At 33.5% G+C, this 27413-nt stretch overlaps 1 protein-coding gene across 1 annotated transcript in view; it reads right to left on the bottom strand.

The window, feature by feature from the left end:
- The window catches only part of LOC124363452 (neuropilin and tolloid-like protein 2), a 1362382-nt gene that overhangs the window by 204083 nt on the left and 1130886 nt on the right, over positions 1–27413 (bottom strand). The window contains exons 6-7 of the mRNA XM_046818700.1: positions 26363–26519; positions 15033–15092 (exon numbers count right to left, since the gene is read on the bottom strand). Of these exons, the coding sequence (XP_046674656.1) occupies positions 15033–15092; positions 26363–26517 (215 nt within the window). The 5' untranslated portion in view covers positions 26518–26519. The remainder of the gene's footprint in view (positions 1–15032; positions 15093–26362; positions 26520–27413) is intronic.

The following is a 27413-nucleotide window of genomic DNA, read 5'->3' as shown; positions in this document are numbered from 1 at the left end:
ATATGTAATCATATAAATTTATCGATAATAAATCATTTTAAAGTCATCACCATAGCCATGATAAACTTTAACGAAAATGTCACAAGGATATGTAATCATATCAATATATTGATAATAATAATAATGTTACAGTAAAATGTAATTCGTTTGATTGAAAATCTTTTGTGACTGAGGAATTTGATATTGTTCACTCCTACATGATTAAGTGGTGTTGTTCAATTGTGCGATAAGCACTTGCACGAGCTCCCCCAATCAACCCTTTCCCTTTGATGGAGAGCTGTTTGTTAAATAATGACAGCCACCTGTTTTTGTTTGCCAAATATCGTACGCAGAATGACTGTACAGGAAAGCGCCATCAATGTTTACTTGATATTTGTATTTTTCCACGCTACGTCGACGGAATATTTACATTGACAAAATAACCCTTTCCCACTAACCACAGCGTTGGAGTGAGTGAATATACGTGGCTAGTTTGAAAACCAAGTTTTCAAATAACAATCTTTTATGTATTTGTTGTGTGTATATTATTTATATGAAATTATTACTTTTTTACTGCACGTTACCAGTAAACTGTTTCCAATTCTGTATAAATTAAACTTTATTTATTTTACATTGCATTAGAGGTTTGCTGACTTACCTTGTAAGAAACTGATTATATAATATCTTACAATACAATTCAAACATACATTACATAATTATTGCAATGTAGATACTGAACATTTCTAATTGCGGTGATTTCCCCTTACGTATATATTTCAATGTCATACTAACAAGTTAGGTAAGAATAAGAGGATTTCGGACATTTGCCATCGTTATGGTTACAAAAGGTGTAACAACGTTTCGAGGATTGCAATCTATCCTCTTCGTCAGTTGGGTGAGGTATTAGTACATACAAAAATAGAAAAAAGAAAAGAAGTGAATGAAAAGGTTTCAAACATACCCAAATGCTGCTTGGTATCTCGTCCAGGTGTTGTCTCTGCAGAGAATGCAAGTCGCGAGCACAAGTCACGAGTACGAGTCACATATCATACCGGCACGAATGAAAGTGAGATACTAACATGAAATTCGATGTCGGCTCTTTCTTTGGAACCGCGTTGTGTTATCTGAAACAATGGTTCAGGAAGGCGGTGTTCAGGAGGAGGTAGAGGCAAGCCGCTTCAGACCCTATGTTTTGGTCCTTGACCTTAGTGTCATGGTGTGAGTACGAATTTTGTTAGTTGAAGTTTCTATAATTGGTGTAATCATTTTAGGTTTCCTAGTTAGTTCTTTTTTTTAATTTTGGTACCCAAAGTGGTCTAACCTCAGACGAAGGTTGACTTAGCGGTTGGTCTGCTAATTTTATGTATGAAGACTCAATAAATTTTCGTTTAATTAAATTCTCATTGCGGTTTATTATGTCATCCCATTTCATGTGATGACTTTTAAACTAGGAATATTGAGCAATTATGTTTTTGAATTTTCATTATGTTCATTAGTTATAACAATTAGTGGTCTTTTCCTTTTTTCTATTCTTTCTTGTTTTTACCTCACAAACCTGACGAAGAGGATAGATTTCAATCCTTGAAACGTTGTGTTACACCTTTTGTAACTGCAACGATGACAATTTCCGAAATTCTGTTATCCTGTCAAACCTTGCATTGTCAACAAAAAACTTTAAACAATGTCATGCAAGTCATGTTGCGTAACTCGTTTCATATCTGCTTTAGGACATAAGTAGGGTCTAAATTGTGAAGGAAAAGCGGATGTTGATATTTATGTTTTTATGCCTTAACAATTTTGCCCACTCCGTCAACTGTTGATAATTCAGTAGTCTAATAATATAATTCACGCAATTGCGAAATGTCAATACACTACCAAGAAGAATGTTATACTTTTAAAATATTTTGTTCTTTATATTTAGTATTGTTTAACAAAATGTTTAACAAAACATTAACTCGATAAAATGAGTTGATCTTTATTAAGGCAGCTTTTGTCTCAACAAAAGCGGCCACAATGACGTCGCTAAAGGTCATGGTCAAGCCTTTACTGTGACCATGACCTTTAGCGACGTCATTGTGGCCGCTTTTGTTGAGACAAAAGCTGCCTTAATAAAGATCAACTCATTTTATCGAGTTAATGTTTTGTTAAACATTTTGTTAAACAATACTAAAATATAAAGAACAAAATATTTTAAAAGTATAACATTCTTCTGGTAGTGTATTGCTATTTCGCAATTGCGTGAATTATATTATTAGACTACTGAATTAATCAACAGTTGACGGAGTGGGCAAAATTGTTAAGGCATAAAAACATAAATATCAACATCCGCTTTCACAATTTAGACCCTACTTATGTCCTAAAGCAGATATGAAACGAGTTACGCAACATGACTTGCATGACATTGTTTAAAGTTTTTTTGTTGACAATGCAAGGTTTGACAGGATAACAGAATTTCGGAAATTGTCATCGTTGCAGTTACAAAAGGTGTAACACAGCGTTTTCAAGGATTGAAATCTATCCTCTTCGTCAGGTTTGTGAGTAAAAACAATAAAGAATAGAAAAAAGGAAAAGACCACTAATTGTTATAACTAATGATCATAATGAAAATATCAAAAACATAATTGCTCAATATTCCTAGTTTAAAAGTCATCACATGAAATGGGATGACATAATAAACCGCAATGAGAATTTAATTAAACGAAAACTTATTGAGTCTTCATACATAAAATTAACAGACCAACCGCTAAGTCAACCTTCGTCTGAGGTTAGACCACTTTGGGTACCAAAATTAAAAAAAAGAACTAACTAGGAAACCTAAAATGATTACATCAATTATAGAAACTTCAACTAACAAAAATTCGTACTCACACCATGACACTAAGGTCAAGGACCAAAACATAGGGTCTGAAGCGGCTTGCCTCTACCTCCTCCTGAACACCGCCTTCCTGAACCATTGTTTCAGATAAACAACGCGGTTTCCAAAGAAAGAGCCGACATCGAATTTCATGTTAATATCTCACTTTCATTCGTGCCGGTATGAGTGACTCGTACTCGTGACTTATGCTCGCGACTTGCATTCTCCGAAGAGACAACACCTGGACGAGATACCAAAGCAGCATTTGGGTATGTTTGAAACCTTTTCATTCACTTCTTTTCTTTTTCTATTTTTGTATGTACTAATACCTCACCCAACTGACGAAGAGGATAGATTACAATCCTCGAAACGTTGTTACACCTTTTGTAACCATAACGATGGCAAATGTCCGAAATCCTCCTATTCTTACCTAACTTGTTTAGTATGACATTGAAATATATACGTAAGGGGAAATCACCGCAATTAGAAATGTTCAGTATCTACATTGTATTATGTAATAGTATGTTTGAATTGTATTGTAAGATATTATATAATCAGTTTCTTACAAGGTAAGTCAGCAAACCTCTAATGCAATGTAAAATAAATAAAGTTAATTTATACAGAATTGGAACAGTTTACTGGTAACGTGCAGTAAAAAAGTAATAATTCCATATAAATAATATACACACAACAAATACATAAAAGATTGTTATTTAAAAACTTGGTTTTCAAACTAGCCACGTATATTCACTCACTCCAACGCTGTGGTTAGTGGGAAAGGGTTATTTTGTCAATGTAAATATTCCGTCGGCGTAGCGTGGAAAAATACAAATATCAAGTAAACATTGATGGCGCTTTCCTGTACAGTCATTCTGCGTACGATATTTTGGCAAACAAAAACAGGTGGCTGTCATTATTTTAACAAACAGCTCTCCATCAAAGGGAAAGGGTTGATTGGGGGGAGCTCGTGCAAGTGCTTATCGCACAATTGAACAACACCACTTAATCATGTAGGAGTGAACAATATCAAATTCCTCAGTTCACAAAAGATTTTCAATCAAACGAATTACATTTTTACTGTAACATTATTTATTATCAATATATTGATATGATTACATATCCTTGTGACATTTTCGTTAAAGTTTATCATGGCTACGGTGATGACTTTAAAATGATTTATTATCGATAAATTTATATGATTACATAACCTTGGTGACATTTTCGTTAAAGTTTTATCATGACTATGGTGATGTGATTTTATGGTAGGAAGTATACAGAAAACCAAAATTATAGGTTAATTTAATAGTAAATTATAGAACACAAGTTTATGATTATAATCTTTCATGGAGATTTGTTTTAATACAAAATTCATAAGTATTAAAGGTTAAAGTATGTAGTCATAGATAGATAACTTTTAACTGAATTAGAAATATATTTTTTTACGTCTATCTATACTACGAATCTTTGGATATTATCGTTCATGTGTTTATATAAAAATTCACAAAAGTTGTAATCTGTATTTCTAAAGTTTGATCTAAGATTAATTAAAGGTAGAATGAATTTCCTAATTACGAAACTCTTTATTTAATTTAACACTTTTAAAAGGACGTCTTATTAAAACTATATGATATATGTAACCAGCATTAACAATATTATTTTCTGATTTTTAATAACTGTTTTTTTTTTTATTTCACTTTACAACAGTTAGTAGATGTATACACTATCAGAATATCTCTAAAATTTATTGTTTTATATGCGCAAAGTACTAATTTAAAATCATATTAAATCTAAGTATCTTAATTATCCTTCAAAATATGTATTTTAGACATAATAAGATTTTTTAATACTTTACGTCAGTTTTTGTAGTAGTTATTACACGCTATATAATTATACAGACTAAAATTAGACAGAGTAAACATTTTGGATTTTTTGGCTTATTTGGTTTATTATTTTAGTATATAAATGAGTTCTATGTTAATTTGTTACATAAATTGAAAACAAAAAATACATATACTTCTACAATTTTAACACCTAATGGAAATTCTTAAATATACTTTGAAGGACTGTTTATTTTGTTTCTTACTAATGTTGTTCCAAGGTACACGTTTCATAAAAATGGTTATTTCAACGTAACAATTTAGTTCTAGATATGATAACAGGCAGTTACTTAACGAACGTATTTATAACGGTTTGCTATACTGATTGCCGTATGAGAATTTGAATGAAATAATCGAAGCAATCAGAGCTGTTTCATTTCAACATAATAATATGTAGTTATCGCCTGGTTTGACAGTAAATAGATCCAACTTAATAGAAACCCAAGGCGTATGAAAAATTAACAAAGTTGAGGGGAAGCTTTGGTGAACTATTCTTTTGTAGATAGATGGTGGAATATATGACTCATTTATTCTATTATTGACATTTCATCAAGGGATGTCAACACGTTAACCCTCCGCATTAACAACCCTGTCTACGATATTGGAGCAACAACATACTGCCGTAAATATTCGGCATCCGTCCATAATTAGATGCATTAAAAGGAGCAACACATATAACAGCGTTTACTGTAAACACGTATTCACAACAGTCAACAAACATTTTAAGCTCGACAAAACTCTGTAGCCTGGTGACCGAACCGCGCGGTAACTCTATTAATGGTGGGGCGAATGTAATGGCTTGCTTGTTGGTAATTATTGCGCTAACCTCACGAATCGTGTCCTTTTTTTCAAATAATATTATTTATAGACTACGTTATGAATTAATTATTACAATAACAAGTGTGGTAAGTTGTGTTCGTAACTTAAAACCAGAGCTAAATTCGTAATTATATATTAAATGCGTCTATTACTTTGAATTTGTGTATGGCAATCGTTTAATCCTCAGTATTTCTATTACGTCTTTCAATTAATACTAATTCTCAAACTATACTTAATTAAATCCCTTTCTTTTAGTAACAAAGGTCAATAAGTTGTGAGAATTTTAAATTAATTAATTTATGTATATACGTCTCATACAATAGCAATAGTGGGTATGTTTTAATTCAAAGTCATGCTGTATTTTATGTTCGTCTAAAGAGATACAAACAAAATCGGTGACATAGAAGCTTAAAACAAACTCTTCACATCGTTTTGACATCATACACACCTACACTACCAAACATAATCATCCAGTGTAATTAAGGTGAAGAGGTAATTTTTAATTTTTCTCATCTGGTGTACTGAGGAGTGAGTTAAGACGTTTCTGAAATGATAAATATTCATCTAAGATTGAAAATAAAATAAAATATGTTTAAATGATTAAATTAATTATTAAATCGCCGATAATACAGAAAATTCCAACAGCATGTGTAGAAATCACTAAGCTAAAATAAAATTGTCAAAAAAGGTTATATAAAAATAAGATTTTTTGGTTGGTATTGAAAAGACTCTCCACAATATATGTGAATTATAGGTAAAACAACTAATGAAATTTTTAAAACGATAAAGTATTACCAATAATATCCTGTTTCAAAACTACATGTTTACAAACATAGAAAATGTGGTTTTTATTATCCCTAAAATTTAACAGGTACAAACTATATATGCGTGTTTTTAATATTTATGTATTAAAATTAAATTTTATAATATTTTTTTTTATATATATAAAATTATATAAATAATATAATATAAAATTAATATTAATTTTAATAATAATATAATATTAATATATATATAACATAATATATCGATGGAAAACTAGTTAAAATTGATTGTAACATGTAGTAAATAGTATTCCTATTGTAAATAATAGTGTTGATTATCAATCGAGTACCTTTACAGATATTATGAGTAGGAAATATGACTAAGCTATCACCGTCTCACAATTTGTAATCTTATAACTTACTTTTTTATTGATTTAATTTACTTTAGGTTTAAATATTCAATACTATCCCTCCTGTCTAGGACCAAATATTTATTTATAGTCTACAACATTTAATTCCAATATGGAATTTAGAATTTTCTCCCCTGGCATAGTGTACAATTATAGTTTAAATTCTAGCTAAAAGATTAGAACAATCACCTTACAATTAATATTTCCTAATCTAAATTATTTCACATCACTTTTATAATAGGCTAAAATTGATGAAGCTATATGACTTAAAAATTATAATATTTAGTGATGTAACGGTAAAAAGTAGACATGTTTAAATTTGACGGTGACCTCATGACATATTATTTACTGGAGTAGGTAATATTCAACAATTTGCAATATAATTCCTTATATTATAATATCCTGGAAACCAATAAGGCTCTACCAATAAAAGTAATCATAAGGATGTAGACACAGTGAGTGGGTTGTTACTAACCATGCCACGATTCTTTATTATTTCCACGAAACCGACCATATTACCACAACATAACAGTAGCAAATATAATATTTATAAATTACAATATATTATATATATTACTTTACCTTTTTACATACATGATGCATAAGATATGCCAGAAATGTAAAAAAATGTGGTGATATCGTGGTAAGCTGACATATTATGTCCATGCTTCATAAGCAACGTATGGATTTAAAAAGAGAAATATTATCCCACAATACGTGTCAGGTAACAGGGTTTACTGAGGTTCAATGAAGAGCCTACAAGTCTATAGCTCAGGTACATTATTTACAGATAGGACGACAGACAATAACACGAAATTGATATTTTTTTTATTTTGTCACCAATAAAAAGAGGAATAGTGTCAGTCTCCTTTGGATTGAGTAACATCCAGGCATATTCCATGGTTAGACATGGACCTTCGTGAAACTCTTATTAGTCTGTATAGAAATAATAAGAGCATTTGTAATCCACACGTGAGATGCTCCTCAAGACATCTTGCCATGTGATATATTCACATTTTGTTCACTAAATTTATTTTCATTTCGGTTTCAAACAATAACAGACTACACACCAAGTGGCCATAAAATAATATTACATATACTGAGTGTAGGCTACAAATATATGTATGTTAGTTTGCCACATATGCAAACTTCTTGTCAATGTACAGGCATTGCCTATAAATTTATTTCTTCTGCTATGTTCTTGTTTCCATTATTGTTCCCCCATAAGACCAATATTCGCTTACGCTCAGAAAAATCCCTTTTGTGTCTATGATATATCTATCTAAATAGTACAGAAAGCTATATTTTTACATCTGTGAAACAGTTTTACTGTTAAAACGGTTGAGTTTATTTCAAAATTACACTATGTAAACTATACTTGTACTTTAATCAGTTATCTTTATAATGGCGTATGAAAATAAGGAACACATCATACTAGTACGATTTTAAAATAATTTAGGATTTACAGAATTAGGTAAAATTGTTATACTACTAAATAAATCACATAAAACGAAACATTTCCCTCTGTGTAATGAAATGGAGCTTTTAAAAATTTACAGCGACAGTTTTTATTTACATACACAATATCAATAGACGTTTCAAAAGGAAGGGACTGCTCATTCGATTTATTAAAGCTGGCTGTAATTTTTTTTATCATCTGCTTTATATTGGTATCCTGTTGTACACTGAGAATTAATTGAGCCATTAAATTGCATGGATGGTTGGATACGAGCTGGCTGAACTTCCAATTACGGAGAGCTTTAGCGGATCTCGTAATTAAATTGTTTGGCTTTCCGTTTGATTACAACTCCTGCCTTCCAATACTTGTATTAGGTGTAATAAAATAGATCCGGTATCAACGTTTTTTATTGTTTAATTTTCCAGAACGAGAATCTAATAAAAATACTCTCCGATTAGATGATTGATTACTTTTCCGACCACAGTAATCAATCAAGTATGTCCCTTTGCTGCTTGTACAGCTTAGATCTTATTTTATATACAACCCTACTTGCGTTCCATAAATATTAGTACAATTATTATCTTCATATTTTTGTGGATACATTGCGATGTTTTATCTTTGATTTAGTTTACGTTATTACTCATCTACTAAATTAAGCTAGCTGGAAAAAAATAGTAAGAATATTACTTACTACTATTTCATCGGATTTGTGAAATAAAAATCAGGTTATTCTACTGTCACGGGCCTATAAATACGCTTTTATAGAGGTTTGTGCTTATCTTTCACTAAGCAAGTTCTTTTTTAGGAAAAAAAAGGAAACACTTTTTTTTTCATCTTCATTTTGTATTGTTTTATTTAAAATTCATTTACATTACATATATTCTTATAATATGCTTAACAATTTACACTTCTATAAAGGTTTTAAATAAATACAATATTTTATATTATCCTTAAACAGAGAATCTATTAATAAAAACTTACATAGAGTTTTTCTCCTTTAAAGACCAAGTAAAAATAAATTGATTATGATTTGACACAAATTTCCAAAGAACTTTACAATTAAACAATTACGTGACATGTTCATTACAGATTTCCGATATTGTACAAAGCTAAATACAGTAGCAAATAGCATTTTAACATAATATACATGTACATAAATGTATAAAAAATAAATTATTTGTATCAACTACAATAAGTTTTATTTCAACCTATTTCTAACTAATATAAAAACAAACTTTGCAAAATATTTATTTACATAGAAATAGACCACTGGGCTGAAAACACTCTTAAAAATTGGCCTGGGTTGGACTTGACTGCATTTTTTAGCATTTAAAACCTTTGTAAAATCCCAAAACAGTTAACATTACAGTATATAAACAGTGGTTTTGCCATAAATTTCCTCAATATTGGTTTAAAATTTTATAAAGAGTTATAGTTAATCAACATGAGTTTCAAAGAATTATTCTGAGACTGCTGAATATTAGGTTTCAATGACACACAGTCACATTCCATAATTTAAAATGAACAATCGTAGAACTCGTTCTTGTTTATTTGAAAACAAATTATGATGCAAAATCTCCAAATTGCATTTTTCTTGAGCTATCTTAGCACATGATACACTCAGTGTGTCATAAGGGTAGGTTTCATAGTAGTGTTCAAGTAATAAAGGTTTCGGTGAACTATAGGGAAGACTACAAAGCGAGAAAGCGCGAAATCCAATCTCGTCACCAACGTTTAACATTTACTTTCTACTGTACATTTTCATTCTTTGTACTATAGGAATAATCTACATGTATTAATTTATTACATTAAAATCTCTTACGATTTTCCACATCGTGTTTACAAATTTATTTATTCTGCTATTTTCTCGTTGACACCAAGAGTACCTAAAGTCCAACGTAAATATACCTGTTAAAGTATCAGCTAAAATCATGAGTTGACATGCACCATAATCGAAGTCAGTGTTTTTAATATACAAATGAAGAAAAATAATCACTTTGTTAGGTGATTGCTGTATTTTCTAGTACGAAATGATGCTCGGCGAGATTCTGATTTTTCGTTTTCATACGTTGCAACTTAAATATGTTTGTCTTAGGAATTAATATACATTTAAATGTTTATTTTTATACCTAAGTTATTTAAATTTACACTGGTATATTAAATTAGAAAACTTTAGAAATATAAAGTTAGAATAGTACTTTTTAATTGTGTAGCTCTGATATAGTGTTTGGTTTTACAGGTTACTTATTGAACCCGTATTTAAATACATTTCACTACTTAATGCTTGTAATAATGAGTGGTAAATTACATTACATTAAAGCCACTAACTGTCCGCGTGTGTTTAAACAAAAATCTAGAGGGCATGGAACTAATTGAATGGTTCTTGTTCTTTATTCAATACTACAATCGTCTTCCACCGAATATATTATTCAAATGCCAAATTTCGCTATTTAAAATGATGTCATCGTTAAATACTCATTACAAAATTGATGAAAACGTTTGTTCTTTACGATTGGTTAGACTCCTCCATATATATCCTTCATACTCTTTCATATAAAAATGTATACTTTGCGGTAAACTTACACTGGTTTACAAATACGCACAGCATACTCATTTCGCTTTACTGGTCCAAGACACAACTAAAATTACCTCATCCCCGAATATCAAATAAACTATCTGTGGATTTTCAGTGGAAGGTGTTTTATAATGAATACACTGAAATCAATCAGTCAATCTTTACTTTATTCTCTTAACATAATTGTTAAAAATTATTATTAGTGTCAATTATCCTGTATTCCAATTCCATGTGTTATAAGTAAACTTACATAATTTAATAATTTTGAGTATTCATAAATTATTTTTTGTTAAAGTAGTTCAGATACGAATTTAGTTGAGGTTAAAATTAATCATAACTGTAATAGCTATAAAAATATATTTCAAATCATCTCGTTTGAATTAATTAAGGACACTCGTGATTGATTGCTTGTATTTTTTATAATATAATTTAAATTTTCAACAATTCTTTTATGATTTATGGAATCAGATGCAAATGTATACGAGCCTTATAAAATAAATTGGCATTGTTAATTTTGTGCAAGTGTGTAATTCAAATTGTAATAAAAACCATTAAACTTGTTATGTTCAATATTAGTAGTGAAATTAGTATTGTAAAACCGGTTAATCGTGAGTAAATGAATAGCATTCCAAACATTCCAGAGATAAGTAGTGTCACTTACAGATATTCTAATGTATCCATTTTAGATTAGATCTTTTTAGATTTGTACCCTAAAGTCGGAGATAGACACTGACTTTTATAAATATGATTTTTTTTTTCGAATTTTTCTGCAATATTTCATAATATTTATTGAATAATTCCAACGTTTTCAGTGAACATTTAACTATTTTAGGTCCGTGTTGAAAAGTATAAAGGGAGGAAAGATTTCAAGTCCTTAGAATTTAGGTAAACACAGTTATTATGTAATAAATTATGAAATTTTACCAAGTTGGTTAAAATCCCAGTAAAATCAAACCCAGACAAAGAATATCTTGTGAACGTAACGTGGCATTTGTAAACTGTAATTGACTGACAGGTAAATAACAACAAACATTTACTATCGCCTGATTAAATGTGTATAAGTTGTTATACTTACTATTCTTGAATTTGGCAGGTTACTGTAAGTAGATTTACTATATATTGACTAAACTAAGTACATACATATAATAGATGGAATGTTACGGGAGTTTTCAAGACCATGGCTGCCATAGCCCGGAGCGATTGTTTAACCAGAGAACCTAAGAATGTTCATGTAAAATTTCAGTGAAATCGGTCAGAATTTGACAATAAGGCTATTCATAATTCATATTCATGTGGAATAATCACAATTTCTCATTAATATCAGAATGCTTTTTGTATGTGAAATTTTATTTTTATCTTATATTATGAAAATAAAACAAATACACAGGTCTTCTACAGGTCTCACAGTAAAAAATATGTTAGTAAATAATTTCAGTGAAAATGTTTAACTTTTTAGTTAAGAGGATAATGCATGCGTGTATCATAATCTATCTTACCAAGATATTAAAAGGTATAAAAACAAACATCTAGGATTTCTATGGGTTATAACCGTATTTAAAGCCCTATTGGTGGTTAATCCACATTATGAGATATATTAGGAAGATGATTATGGAGATAAATGAGTGAGTGAATGGATAAAGCCCTTTGCCCATATAGAAATAGTTACGAAGTACCTTTAAACAAATTAATATAGGCATTCTCATTTATAAACCTTTAATATAATTTATTATATCCGGTGTTGCATTTAATTGTACGCTTGATTACGAACGGGATGAGGAAATAAAAATTAGTTTGAATAATTATTATAAGTTAATATTTCAAGATAAAATATTACTAATAATTTATTTATTTATTTTCTGTCGTAATGAACAAATAATACGTAAATGTAGTAAATTTATGTAAACATTTAAAATCAAACCTAATTTTACCAAGGGAAATGGCATTACAAGTGCGGTGTTCGTGTTATGTTGCCATATCTCACAGCCTTGTCTGATTATACCACTGCTGATAGCGTAGTGGACCAGTTTACAACACTGTTATAAATCACTGGAAATAAAATTATTTTCTTGTTACAATATTTTACCAAATATTTTGAAATATAATGCTATTTAACTGTTTTAATGTGTTTTCAAGTTATATAAAACTTACATACGAGTATTTAACATTTATTGAACAAAATACCTACAATCTGAAAATATTAAAAAGCAAAGCTATTGTATGCCTAATCACCTAGTGTGCTAACAGCTAGCACCTAAATCTTCAAATATTAGTTGGGAATTTAGGAGTTTATATAGCATAACTATTGAATTCGTTCTGGTGAAGCTAATCGAATAAGGGATCTTTGAAAGCTACAATTAGTGTACGTTAAAATATTCTCAATGGTCACTCGTCTCCTTGAAAATAAATAATGTTATTTATTTTTGGCATTAGCTGCTTTTTATAAGACTTTGACATGCGAAATTTTACGTTTGCACATTCAAGTTTCAAAAGTAATAATGGAATACTTAACAAATGCAAACTATTGATGGAACTTTATCAATGAATCGTAAGCGACAAATCTAAAACTACAAGTGTGGTGCCATGGAAAGAGAAAAAAAATTAAAGCGTAATTTTTATTAATTTTTTAAAGTTTAAACATTCTAAAAAATGTGTTTACTGTGATAACGGTACAGGAAGGTTAATCTTGGTCCCATATTAATGATATCTTTGTTTGGCACTCTGGACTTTATAAAACAACTTGGAAAATATCCGTTTATAACTTATTACACGTTTACATGTGAAATTTTAATATAAAACTAGCACTTTACTAACACTTTAGAGACTCGTTGGAATTTTGTGATTTAAACTGTTTAGAAAATTAAGATCTGCAAAGTAATAGAAAATAGGTTTAACGTCCTCATTAATGTCATCTGATACGACCATTTGTTGGTGATAAACCTATATTTTTTAATGAAGCCTATAAAACGGTTACAATGCAATATTTAATTACCATGATTTGATTACATACTCTTTAAATTATTCATAAACCCAAAGATATAAAATATCTAAAATTGTAATCATGTTAAATATAGTGTGTAGTGAATTGGAGTATATATTTAATTAATAATATATTTTTCGTAGCTAGTTTTATTTGTGTAGTTCATTTTTAACACTATACTCTAGAACGGATCATTCAATTTATTTCAGATAGCCTCTTATTACAATGTAAACATGTAATAATACCATCCCCAAACCGGAATTCCTTCTTGGACACTTTGGGGTATTAATATGCTAAAGAATCTCCCCCATAAAATACCAAATAACCTCAAAGCAGTTTAGCTGGTGATATCAATGACGAGAACACCGGCTGATTTAGTATGTTCATCAAAATTTTAGAATTTCAGACACCTTTAATCATTTGCAATTCATCCCAACTCACCTGTTTTGTTGGTAGAGGTCTCCCTAACTGATAACCCTTTTTGAATTAATTTACACCGTAGGTACATAATGTCAACCCACCTCGATGTGGTGAGATCTTTGATATGTTTTGGGCAGACAGGAAGTAAATCATTTCTTGAATTACGAGCATAATGCCTCTCCTGTGACTCTCAACTTGCGATGCTTTAAAAATATTGGAGTTTATAATTTTTTTTGAATTTTAGAGCAAGGAGCTGTTAAATTGCTCTTTTTCCCAAAAGGATATTTGCCCTCCTTCCGGAGTGACAGTATACTCCTGCTAAATAAGGTTGGGACCGCCTTATTCACGAGGTATTTAGATCATAGAGGAAAGATTCTGGATTATAATCTCAATCATGTATCTTAGGAAAAGGAAGCCATATTTTAACCAGCCTCTCATGCAAATGCGGGCAGAGTTGGCACACCCATATGGCTCTGCTACCTACAGCTCTTAACCCTTAAGGAACCCCATCAAGTCCAACAGTCATCTCCTGCAGTAGGCTATACGTAACGATATACTCTTACTCCCCAATATCTCAAAATTTTTTGGTACTGATGTGCTGTTCCTGGAAATTTATTAAGTTTTTCAGATTTAAAAGGTATCACTGATCTGTGAGAGATCGGTATTTATGTGCTCAGTGAAGGTCCAAATGGAAGGTATAGACCAGCGAGAAGTGAAACTTCCTGGCGAAAAAGTTTATTCATTACAAACACTAGGCTACCTTTAGTCAAAAAGTAATGCACACATTACTATACTAACCAAGTTAAAAATAGTTAGCAAAGCCTTCATACATGTCTCCGTCTTGGAACTGCATCAGGAATTTAAAACTAACTACAGGATAACAAGAACCTGGACTTACCTAACGTCTCCTTTCTGAAGTGTCACCTCCTCGAATACAACTCGAATCCGTTCTTTAGACCTATAACAAAGTGAACTGACTTGAGCGCTGACCTAACAATATTCAAATAAGTATTATTTCGATAATTAATCTCCCTCGCAATCAGTAACTGAAATGACCAGGTGCAAAGATCAACAGGACTACACGAGTGTTAGGTTTGGTCATGCACGTGATTGGTGCGTGACTACTAACGGGATTACATGGTGATAAAATTGACGCTCTTAGCCACTCTTCGTGATTTATCACGCGTTTCCACACTAGGGTCTAAATCTCTATAAATTGGGTGTTAGATTTTTTCATGATTTATTTTTTAAGTTTACATTTAAAAATATTATTTCTACGTATGAACAATGTCAACTAAGTAATGGGTACGTTAACTATAAAGAATAATATATAATTATTTCCTATATAGACTTTTAAGAGTAAACCAATTGCATCGCATCTTAAAATTGTATTGCTTTACAATAATTTTTTAAATGCAGGTGTAAAACATGAGAGTAACTTTGCCTTGGAATTTGTTAAACGGCATAATAATATTGAAAAATTACGAAGGATACAAGTCTTGATATTGTGCATTTTTGAAAAAGATATGTTGCAGTTTCATAATTGATGCAATCTTTTTTAAGTTATGTCTATGTATTTTAGGAACTATTTAATAGTGATTCCACATAATGAATTTTATAATGTTTGTGCTTTTAGCTTCTAATAGAAGGAAGTATTTCGGGTTGAAAAAAATATAATTCATTTAAAATTTCCCCTGCCGAAAACATATCGTTCAAATAAATGGTCACTTAAGAAACGAAGATTGAATTTCGTATCTATATAAATAAATTTTTTTACCCGTAACATCATGGTGAAGCTATATGGTCAAAATAGTACATTGAGTACCAGCACAGAGAGTAATCATCTTATTTTACTATCTGGTCTAGTGTTGGTTTAACTATATAGAGTATATTATTCTTTTTATTCTATCTAGTATATCAATAGTTAAAACTAGCTGGCATATACATTGTTTTACCCGTAGTAGTCTAGCGTAGCCATAAGGTCACAGTACAATTTTAGTATATAGTCATCTATTTGTATTATTATCTAATTTATTATCTGTAATGGTGCGGTAAAACTAGATAGTATATACAATTATTTAACGTAGCTAGTATATTAAAATAGTTAAACTAGCTGGTATATCAAATGTATAATGTGATTGTATATGACTTTAATCCGTAATAGCCCAGAGTAGCGTTTTATTTTCTTTTTGTTTTTTTTTTTACCAGCTATGGCATTTTATGTTTTTTCGTTCATATTACTACTTATTCGATACACGAAGTAAGTTCTTTGTCGATATCATATACATTTAAGAACTCATGGGATAAGACAATTTATTTATGAGGTAACAGTATTGCCACATTGAAAGATGGATATATGTAATAGCAATAAAATGTATTATTTAAATTTTTGTATTCGAATTTTATCGTTAAATCAAAATAACTTTTACAATTATAGGCCTAATACATTCTGATAAAAACACGTTTCTAATACTCCTGTAATAATATCATCCAATTCAAAATACATGTTTAACTGTATTATTCCACCTAGCAAATGAACATTATATAACTTTCTTTATGAATAATGTCTAATAGGCATAGTACTGTGATTATGCAGCTACACTAGACTGTTCCATATTAATATATATTTTAAATACCTTTATTGTTGGTAATTATTTACGAAATAATTTTTTACTAACTTCAATGAACTTCGGTGTGACGGTGCTACAGGCAGATTATATATATTTAGATTATGATGATTTACTGATTACGTATTCAAAATTCTATACATAAAGCAATGCAAAAGGTGTTTATTCATAAAATAATGTATAAATATTATGCTAACATTTATAGGGTAGGATGTATAATTAACCTCAGGTTACGTACAAAAAACAGGTAAGATGCTCTAATCATTTTTATTAAAATGTAATTTTTAATCAGTATATCACAGTAATTATTTAGAAAATTTTTCATTTGACTTCCCTTCATAAATTAATTGAAAATATTCTATTCTGGCTTTGTATATAAAAACTAATTTAGACTTTATTTTTATTATTCATTTACTATTCATATATAATGAAAAATATCCCTTTATTTTAGAGGCGGAGTTAGGGCTATTTAGCTCTCTCTACCACTCAACCTCATATAATAATATTACTGTAAAATTTCGTTTGGTTTATAAAAGTCTAACTATTTTATGATGACTGATGCATAGACCTTTAAGGCTTTGTAATATAATTAATTAATATAATATTACTTATTATAATAACTTTAAGTTTAATCAAATATTGAAATGTATTATAATTTAGAAGATATTATACATCGTTTAGCATGTATTTTTTAAAGATTTGGATAATAAGTATGTTTTATATACTCATTACATAATAACTCGCAATAATAAAATATAACACTAAAAAATATTTGAAAGACATCTAATTGTGAAATTGTTTATTGTTAGTTGTTGTAGTTTCAAAGATTTGGAGTTTATATATAAAAGAATCCCTCTGTATAAACATGAGTACGCGCCTTAAAAACAAAACAGTTTGGAGCAGCAAAATGAAACTGCTCCCCAGAGGCGGGCCGGGCAGGCGCTATTTGCATGGAGAGATTCGTACATCATTGTGAGCCCGCTACATATTGTATGGGAGTCCGGCTCTTGTCACCTTAGCGGAGTTTACTGAGTCGAATGTGTTTGAATTGCACGGAGAGGCACTTGTTCATCCATTTGTTGACGAATGCTTCATCACTGTACATCATTGTGAGCCCGCTACATATTGTATGGGAGTCCGGCTCTTGTCACCTTAGCGGAGTTTACTGAGTCGAATGTGTTTGAATTGCACGGAGAGGCACTTGTTCATCCATTTGTTGACGAATGCTTCATCACTGTACATCATTGTGAGCCCGCTACATATTGTATGGGAGTCCGGCTCTTGTCACCTTAGCGGAGTTTACTGAGTCGAATGTGTTTGAATTGCACGGAGAAGCACTTGTTCATCCATTTGTTGACGAATGCTTCATCACTGTACATCATTGTGAGCCCGCTACATATTGTATGGGAGTCCGGCTCTTGTCACCTTAGCGGAGTGTACTGAGTCGAATGTGTTTGAATTGCACAGAGAAGCACTTGTTCATCCATTTGTTGACGAATGCTTCATCACTGTACATCATTGTGAGCCCGCTACATATTGTATGGGAGTCCGGCTCTTGTCACCTTAGCGGAGTTTACTGAGTCGAATGTGTTTGAATTGCACAGAGAAGCACTTGTTCATCCATTTGTTGACGAATGCTTCATCACTGTACATCATTGTGAGCCCGCTACATATTGTATGGGAGTCCGGCTCTTGTCACCTTAGCGGAGATTACTGAGTCGAATGTGTTTGAATTGCACAGAGAAGCACTAGTTCATCCATTTGTTGACGACTGCTTCATCACTGTACATCATTGTGAGCCCGCTACATATTGTATGGGAGTCCGGCTCTTGTCACCTTAGCGGAGATTACTGAGTCGAATGTGTTTGAATTGCACAGAGAAGCACTAGTTCATCCATTTGTTGACGACTGCTTCATCACTGTACATCATTGTGAGCCCGCTACATATTGTATGGGAGTCCGGCTCTTGTCACCTTAGCGGAGATTACTGAGTCGAATGTGTTTGAATTGCACAGAGAAGCACTAGTTCATCCATTTGTTGACGAATGCTTCATCACTGTACATCATTGTGAGCCCGCTACATATTGTATGGGAGTCCGGCTCTTGTCACCTTAGCGGAGATTACTGAGTCGAATGTGTTTGAATTGCACAGAGAAGCACTAGTTCATCCATTTGTTGACGAATGCTTCATCACTGTACATCATTGTGAGCCCGCTACATATTGTATGGGAGTCCGGCTCTTGTCACCTTAGCGGAGATTACTGAGTCGAATGTGTTTGAATTGCACAGAGAAGCACTAGTTCATCCATTTGTTGACGAATGCTTCATCACTGTACATCATTGTGAGCCCGCTACATATTGTATGGGAGTCCGGCTCTTGTCACCTTAGCGGAGATTACTGAGTCGAATGTGTTTGAATTGCACAGAGAAGCACTAGTTCATCCATTTGTTGACGAATGCTTCAACACTGTACATCATTGTGAGCCCGCTACATATTGTATGGGAGTCCGGCTCTTGTCACCTTAGCAGAGATTACTGAGTCGAATGTGTTTGAATTGCACAGAGAAGCACTAGTTCATCCATTTGTTGACGACTGCTTCATCACTGTACATCATTGTGAGCCCGCTACATATTGTATGGGAGTCCGGCTCTTGTCACCTTAGCGGAGATTACTGAGTCGAATGTGTTTGAATTGCACAGAGAAGCACTAGTTCATCCATTTGTTGACGAATGCTTCATCACTGTACATCATTGTGAGCCCGCTACATATTGTATGGGAGTCCGGCTCTTGTCACCTTAGCGGAGATTACTGAGTCGAATGTGTTTGAATTGCACAGAGAAGCACTAGTTCATCCATTTGTTGACGAATGCTTCATCACTGTACATCATTGTGAGCCCGCTACATATTGTATGGGAGTCCGGCTCTTGTCACCTTAGCGGAGATTACTGAGTCGAATGTGTTTGAAATTGCGCAGAGAAGCACTAGTTCATCCATTTGTTGACGAATGCTTCATCACTGTACATCATTGTGAGCCCGCTACATATTGTATGGGAGTCCGGCTCTTGTCACCTTAGCGGAGATTACTGAGTCGAATGTGTTTGAATTGCACAGAGAAGCACTAGTTCATCCATTTGTTGACGACTGCTTCATCACTGTACATCATTGTGAGCCCGCTACATATTGTATGGGAGTCCGGCTCTTGTCACCTTAGCGGAGATTACTGAGTCGAATGTGTTTGAATTGCACAGAGAAGCACTAGTTCATCCATTTGTTGACGAATGCTTCATCACTGTACATCATTGTGAGCCCGCTACATATTGTATGGGAGTCCGGCTCTTGTCACCTTAGCGGAGATTACTGAGTCGAATGTGTTTGAATTGCACAGAGAAGCACTAGTTCATCCATTTGTTGACGACTGCTTCAACACTGTACATCATTGTGAGCCCGCTACATATTGTATGGGAGTCCGGCTCTTGTCACCTTAGCGGAGATTACTGAGTCGAATGTGTTTGAATTGCACAGAGAAGCACTAGTTCATCCATTTGTTGACGACTGCTTCATCACTGTACATCATTGTGAGCCCGCTACATATTGTATGGGAGTCCGGCTCTTGTCACCTTAGCGGAGATTACTGAGTCGAATGTGTTTGAATTGCACAGAGAAGCACTAGTTCATCCATTTGTTGACGACTGCTTCAACACTGTACATCATTGTGAGCCCGCTACATATTGTATGGGAGTCCGGCTCTTTTCACCTTAGCGGAGATTACTGAGTCGAATGTGTTTGAATTGCACAGAGAAGCACTAGTTCATCCATTTGTTGACGAATGCTTCATCACTGTACATCATTGTGAGCCCGCTACATATTGTATGGGAGTCCGGCTCTTGTCACCTTAGCGGAGATTACTGAGTCGAATGTGTTTGAATTGCAGAGAGAAGCACTAGTTCATCCATTTGTTGACGAATGCTTCATCACTGTACATCATTGTGAGCCCGCTACATATTGTATGGGAGTCCGGCTCTTGTCACCTTAGCGGAGATTACTGAGTCGAATGTGTTTGAATTGCACAGAGAAGCACTAGTTCATCCATTTGTTGACGAATGCTTCAACACTGTACATCATTGTGAGCCCGCTACATATTGTATGGGAGTCCGGCTCTTGTCACCTTAGCGGAGATTACTGAGTCGAATGTGTTTGAATTGCACAGAGAAGCACTAGTTCATCCATTTGTTGACGACTGCTTCATCACTGTACATCATTGTGAGCCCGCTACATATTGTATGGGAGTCCGGCTCTTGTCACCTTAGCGGAGATTACTGAGTCGAATGTGTTTGAATTGCACAGAGAAGCACTAGTTCATCCATTTGTTGACGAATGCTTCATCACTGTACATCATTGTGAGCCCGCTACATATTGTATTGGGAGTCCGGCTCTTGTCACCTTAGCGGAGATTACTGAGTCGAATGTGTTTGAATTGCACAGAGAAGCACTAGTTCATCCATTTGTTGACGAATGCTTCATCACTGTACATCATTGTGAGCCCGCTACATATTGTATGGGAGTCCGGCTCTTGTCACCTTAGCGGAGATTACTGAGTCGAATGTGTTTGAATTGCGCAGAGAAGCACTAGTTCATCCATTTGTTGACGAATGCTTCATCACTGTACATCATTGTGAGCCCGCTACATATTGTATGGGAGTCCGGCTCTTGTCACCTTAGCGGAGATTACTGAGTCGAATGTGTTTGAATTGCACAGAGAAGCACTAGTTCATCCATTTGTTGACGACTGCTTCATCACTGTACATCATTGTGAGCCCGCTACATATTGTATGGGAGTCCGGCTCTTGTCACCTTAGCGGAGATTACTGAGTCGAATGTGTTTGTATTGCACAGAGAAGCACTAGTTCATCCATTTGTTGACGAATGCTTCATCACTGTACATCATTGTGAGCCCGCTACATATTGTATGGGAGTCCGGCTCTTGTCACCTTAGCGGAGATTACTGAGTCGAATGTGTTTGAATTGCACAGAGAAGCACTAGTTCACCCATTTGTTGACGAATGCTTCATCACTGTACATCATTGTGAGCCCGCTACATATTGTATGGGAGTCCGGCTCTTGTCACCTTAGCGGAGATTACTGAGTCGAATGTGTTTGAATTGCACAGAGAAGCACTAGTTCATCCATTTGTTGACGACTGCTTCATCACTGTACATCATTCTGAGCCCGCTACATATTGTATGGGAGTCCGGCTCTTGTCACCTTAGCGGAGATTACTGAGTCGAATGTGTTTGAATTGCACAGAGAAGCACTAGTTCATCCATTTGTTGACGACTGCTTCATCACTGTACATCATTGTGAGCCCGCTACATATTGTATGGGAGTCCGGCTCTTGTCACCTTAGCGGAGATTACTGAGTCGAATGTGTTTGAATTGCACAGAGAAGCACTAGTTCATCCATTTGTTGACGACTGCTTCAACACTGTACATCATTGTGAGCCCGCTACATATTGTATGGGAGTCCGGCTCTTGTCACCTTAGCGGAGATTACTGAGTCGAATGTGTTTGAATTGCACAGAGAAGCACTAGTTCATCCATTTGTTGACGAATGCTTCATCACTGTACATCATTGTGAGCCCGCTACATATTGTATGGGAGTCCGGCTCTTGTCACCTTAGCGGAGATTACTGAGTCGAATGTGTTTGAATTGCACAGAGAAGCACTAGTTCATCCATTTGTTGACGACTGCTTCATCACTGTACATCATTGTGAGCCCGCTACATATTGTATGGGAGTCCGGCTCTTGTCACCTTAGCGGAGTTTACTGAGTCGAATGTGTTTGAATTGCACGGAGAGGCACTTGTTCATCCATTTGTTGACGACTGCTTCATCACTGTACATCATTGTGAGCCCGTTACATATTGTATGGGAGTCCGGCTCTTGTCACCTTAGCGGAGTTTACTGAGTCGAATGTGTTTGAATTGCACGGAGAGGCACTTGTTCATCCATTTGTTGACGAATGCTTCATCACTGTACATCATTGTGAGCCCGCTACATATTGTATGGGAGTCCGGCTCTTGTCACCTTAGCGGAGTTTACTGAGTCGAATGTGTTTGAATTGCACGGAGAATCACTTGTTCATCCATTTGTTGACGAATGCTTCATCACTGTACATCATTGTGAGCCCGCTACATATTGTATGGGAGTCCGGCTCTTGTCACCTTAGCGGAGTGTACCGAGTCGAATGTGTTTGAATTGCACGGAGAGGCACTTGTTCATCCATTTGTTTGACGAATGCTTCATCACTGTACATCATTGTGAGCCCGCTACATATTGTATGGGAGTCCGGCTCTTGTCACCTTAGCGGAGTTTACTGAGTCGAATGTGTTTGAATTGCACAGAGAAGCACTTGTTCATCCATTTGTTGACGAATGCTTCATCACTGTACATCATTGTGAGCCCGCTACATATTGTATGGGAGTCCGGCTCTTGTCACCTTAGCGGAGATTACTGAGTCGAATGTGTTTGAATTGCACAGAGAAGCGCTAGTTCATCCATTTGTTGACGACTGCTTCAACACTGTACATCATTGTGAGCCCGCTACATATTGTATGGGAGTCCGGCTCTTGTCACCTTAGCGGAGTTTACTGAGTCGAATGTGTTTGAATTGCACGGAGAGGCACTTGTTCATCCATTTGTTGACGACTGCTTCATCACTGTACATCATTGTGAGCCCGTTACATATTGTATGGGAGTCCGGCTCTTGTCACCTTAGCGGAGTTTACTGAGTCGAATGTGTTTGAATTACACGGAGAGGCACTTGTTCATCCATTTGTTGACGAATGCTTCATCACTGTACATTATTGTGAGCCCACTACATATTGTATGGGAGTCCGGCTCTTGTCACCTTAGCGGAGTTTACTGAGTCGATTGTGTTTGAATTGCACGGAAAGGCACTTGTTCATCCATTTGTTGACGACTGCTTCAACACTGTACATCATTGTGAGCACGCTACATATTATATGGGAGTCCGACTCTTGTCACCTTAGCAAAGTTGACTGAGTCGATTGGTTTTGAACTGTAGATAATGAAACATTTTAAATTGTGATTGCTATTAATGTATAAAAAACACGTAACTATCTATAGCCTCTTTCATTTGAATGCTGGACAAACATCACTTCAGTTGGTCTTCAGCCATGTTCCTTGGCCTTAATTGCCAACCATAAATGTACTGAGGTAGTTGGAAGATATTTGAGAGGTATTATTCAAGGTGTGAATGTTACAGGTGAATTCCTCTTTAAAATATCATATAAGAAAGTGCCTATTGGAGAATGATTGCACCTTATCTATGATATATCGTAGTTTTAAAAAATTCTTATTTATTTGTTATTTAAAAATTATTACCACAAACAAAACATGTACGAAAAGTGATAATTTAAAAATGTCATCTAAAGACTGTTATAGTCCTTTATAGTTATGTGCTCATATCCGAACACAAATTATTAACGACATACTGAAGTGTGAGGAAAATATTAAGATTTATTAATCAAAACACAATTTAATTAACATTTAATAAACGAAAGGATAAACTACCATTTTCTAGTAAATGGCTCATTCACACAAATATTTGATTGCATAGCAAGGTACGGTTCAATCCAAAATAATCTAAAATAATAAAACATTATCTAAGTTATCAATCAGTTTAGCAGAGCATTGGATATTGCAACTAACAACAGAATTGCGTCGATAACATTCGCAAACTGTTACATTTGTTCCGCGTAATCTCATATCAACATGTAATTTGTTTTGTATTATATATATAAATTTTTAAAACATAGTTTAAAATTTCTAATTCGGTACGTTACTATCACTCTGATAGTACCTTACAGACAAAAATTTATCAACGTTTAAAACAATAAACCGTCTATTTTAAATAATAAGGTCAAAAATAAAATACGTAGCATTTTGCGTATTAGTATTTTTTTATGTTATAAGATCCTCAGCTAGAAAATCTGACATTATGTGATTTAGAAATGTATAAAATTATATTACAACTGTAAAATCTTTTGGTTTAAATGTTTTACGGGGACCATTTTGCGTCACTATATGTCAATTCACATAAAGAGATTCACTAAAGACGTGATCTAAGTTAAAATTTATATGAAAGGAAAATCACTCTTACAAATATATACAAATTTCTTATTTCATCCACCGATTTGTTAAAGATGTGAATTACGCTTAATTCGTAATTTAGTAATTGTAATTGATGATTATTTTTTTTAAGTTGCGTTGAATGAGCTAGGGTTTTCATCTTAATATTCCCAACCGTTGAACATATAGTATATTATTATCTCACAACAGTGATGGTTGAATATTGTGTTATATTAGTTGACAAATTTTTAACCTGTTAAAAATTTTATACTGATACTTTGGAGTTGTCTTTTGTTAGCTTTGGCTTATCGGGAAAGTACTGTTGTCTATTATCTTCCTTTAGTTACTAATTAAGTTCTTTTATTCCACCACCGTTTATCTCCTCTCGTAAAATGGTTGATAACAACTAATGCAAATCATTCCGACCCCCTTCAACCATTCGACTCTGCAGCAATAAATAATTAACTCAGCTGAGCACATTCAGGATGTGAATTGAATCAAGTAAGCTGCTTTTTTTTGGCTGTACCAAGAATACCAGTACTTTAGTTAATTAGTAAATCTAAGGCAGAGCTGGCATAATATATGATAATTAGACGGGTATATAAAAGTTATATGGCTTCCAATAGTGAGATAGACATATGCGAATGGTTGCATTGTGATAAAATGTTTCGATGTGGTCTGAATCAATAAACATATACAGGGTGATTGAAAATTAAGTTAAACCATTTCTGAACTTTATTATTATTTTAGATACATAAAATCTGTTTGTAGCACTCTTACTAGCTACAAAAGGCTATACTAATAATGATAGGTTTTAAATTTTTGACCCTCAGTTGACAGAGGTGTGGAGGGCAACTCAAAGTTTTCAAAGAGCACTTATAACTTGTTTCAAAGGTCTTGGTTAGCCAATAAGAAATACTCTTATAAAATTAAAATCGGACCACTTTCCATGAGAAATAACAGCCCCAGACATATAATTTTGTAAAGTAAGTTTCACCCCCCTTAACTTCTTTATAATTTTGGATATATGAAATCTGTTTATTACACTCTTACTAGCTACAAAGGATTACACAACTAATGATAGTTTTCAAATTATATGAAAAATGCTATAAGTGCTATTTGACAATTTTTAGTTGCTCCGCCCCCTGTCCCCTGAGAGTAAAAATGTGAGGTATACCATTATTAGCGTAATCATTTTTAGCTAGTAAGATTTTATATATCTAAAATTTAAAAAAGTTAAGAGGGTGTGCAATTTACTTTTCAATCAACCTGTATATAAAAAACGACAAAACAAAGTCGTTAGCAAAACAATACAATCCTAAGCCAAAGACACAAAGTATACAGATAATGAAGATAAGGGTTGATTCAACTATATTCGATACAAATATTTTCCTACTATATTCATTATTTCACTATGGCTACTTAATAAATTCACTGCATAATACAAACCTTGCTCTGAATCTGTAGGCGCACTTGATATGCTTGGGGTAACTAGAAGGATACCGCGGCGAGTAGAAACGACCGTATGATGGAGTGTAGTTGCTGGAGATGAACTGATGGTCGCACAAAGTCCCCTGCAGCTTCTGGCCGTCGTTCTGGAACATCCCTGGAACACAATATATTCAATGATCTTCAGGGTTCGAAAGTAATTTCTCACATGTATGTAGTTTATCACCTCTTTTGTATAGTCAATTTCGATACAAATATAGCTTGTTTTGACGAATTTATTATTAATCCCAACTTTCGAAATCCCTTGCGTCGAAGGATTTTCGGAGAAATATTAGCAAAGTAGGTAGAAAGTACAACATTGGAACCACGTTTTTAACACTCACCACAGTTAGACAAAGTCTCTTAAAAACAAAAACAATGGCACGTATGAATCCAAAACCTGGATTTACAAAATAAGGTAGAAGTATGCTTCACCACGCGTCACGTAATAAGCTACGTTGAGGCCACGTAGTTGTGCTCAGTTCATTACAAAAACTATTTGCGATTTTTTCGTTAACTTTATTGTTATTCATAACAGATATATACACATCTTCACTGAAACTCAATCAAATCCTATGAAGTTACACCACAAACTCTACGCTACCTATAGATAATGAAATTACTTGGAAAATTTCAAGTCAGTATATCAATTTGATTTAAAGATAAATCGTTTGGACAGACAAAAATACAATTTTTTACTACCTAGAATGATAGGCTGCACTAATGCTCAGATATTAAAATTCAGTACTGCTATACGTGAGTCATCTAACTCTTTAATATTAGAATAACTAAACACGAAAAAAGTGACGTATGCATTCGGTTGAAAGTAGAACAATAAATAGGGAAAGAATTCTTAAACTATATGACCAATGAATGACTAAAATTTCAGTTAAAATTAGCTCGCTCTGGCCTCCATAGTGAAAAAAGAGACAGGAAACTTATATACTCGGAGTAAAAAATGAAAATAAATATACGCGAATGGTAGTATGGTTTCAATTTCTTCATCTAGTAT

This window comes from Homalodisca vitripennis, chromosome 5, assembly GCF_021130785.1.
Source record: "Homalodisca vitripennis isolate AUS2020 chromosome 5, UT_GWSS_2.1, whole genome shotgun sequence".
In the NCBI taxonomy this organism is placed as follows: domain Eukaryota; kingdom Metazoa; phylum Arthropoda; class Insecta; order Hemiptera; family Cicadellidae; genus Homalodisca; species Homalodisca vitripennis.
The sequence above is the reverse complement of the archived record's forward strand: the minus strand, read 5'-3'. Positions and strand labels throughout refer to the sequence as shown.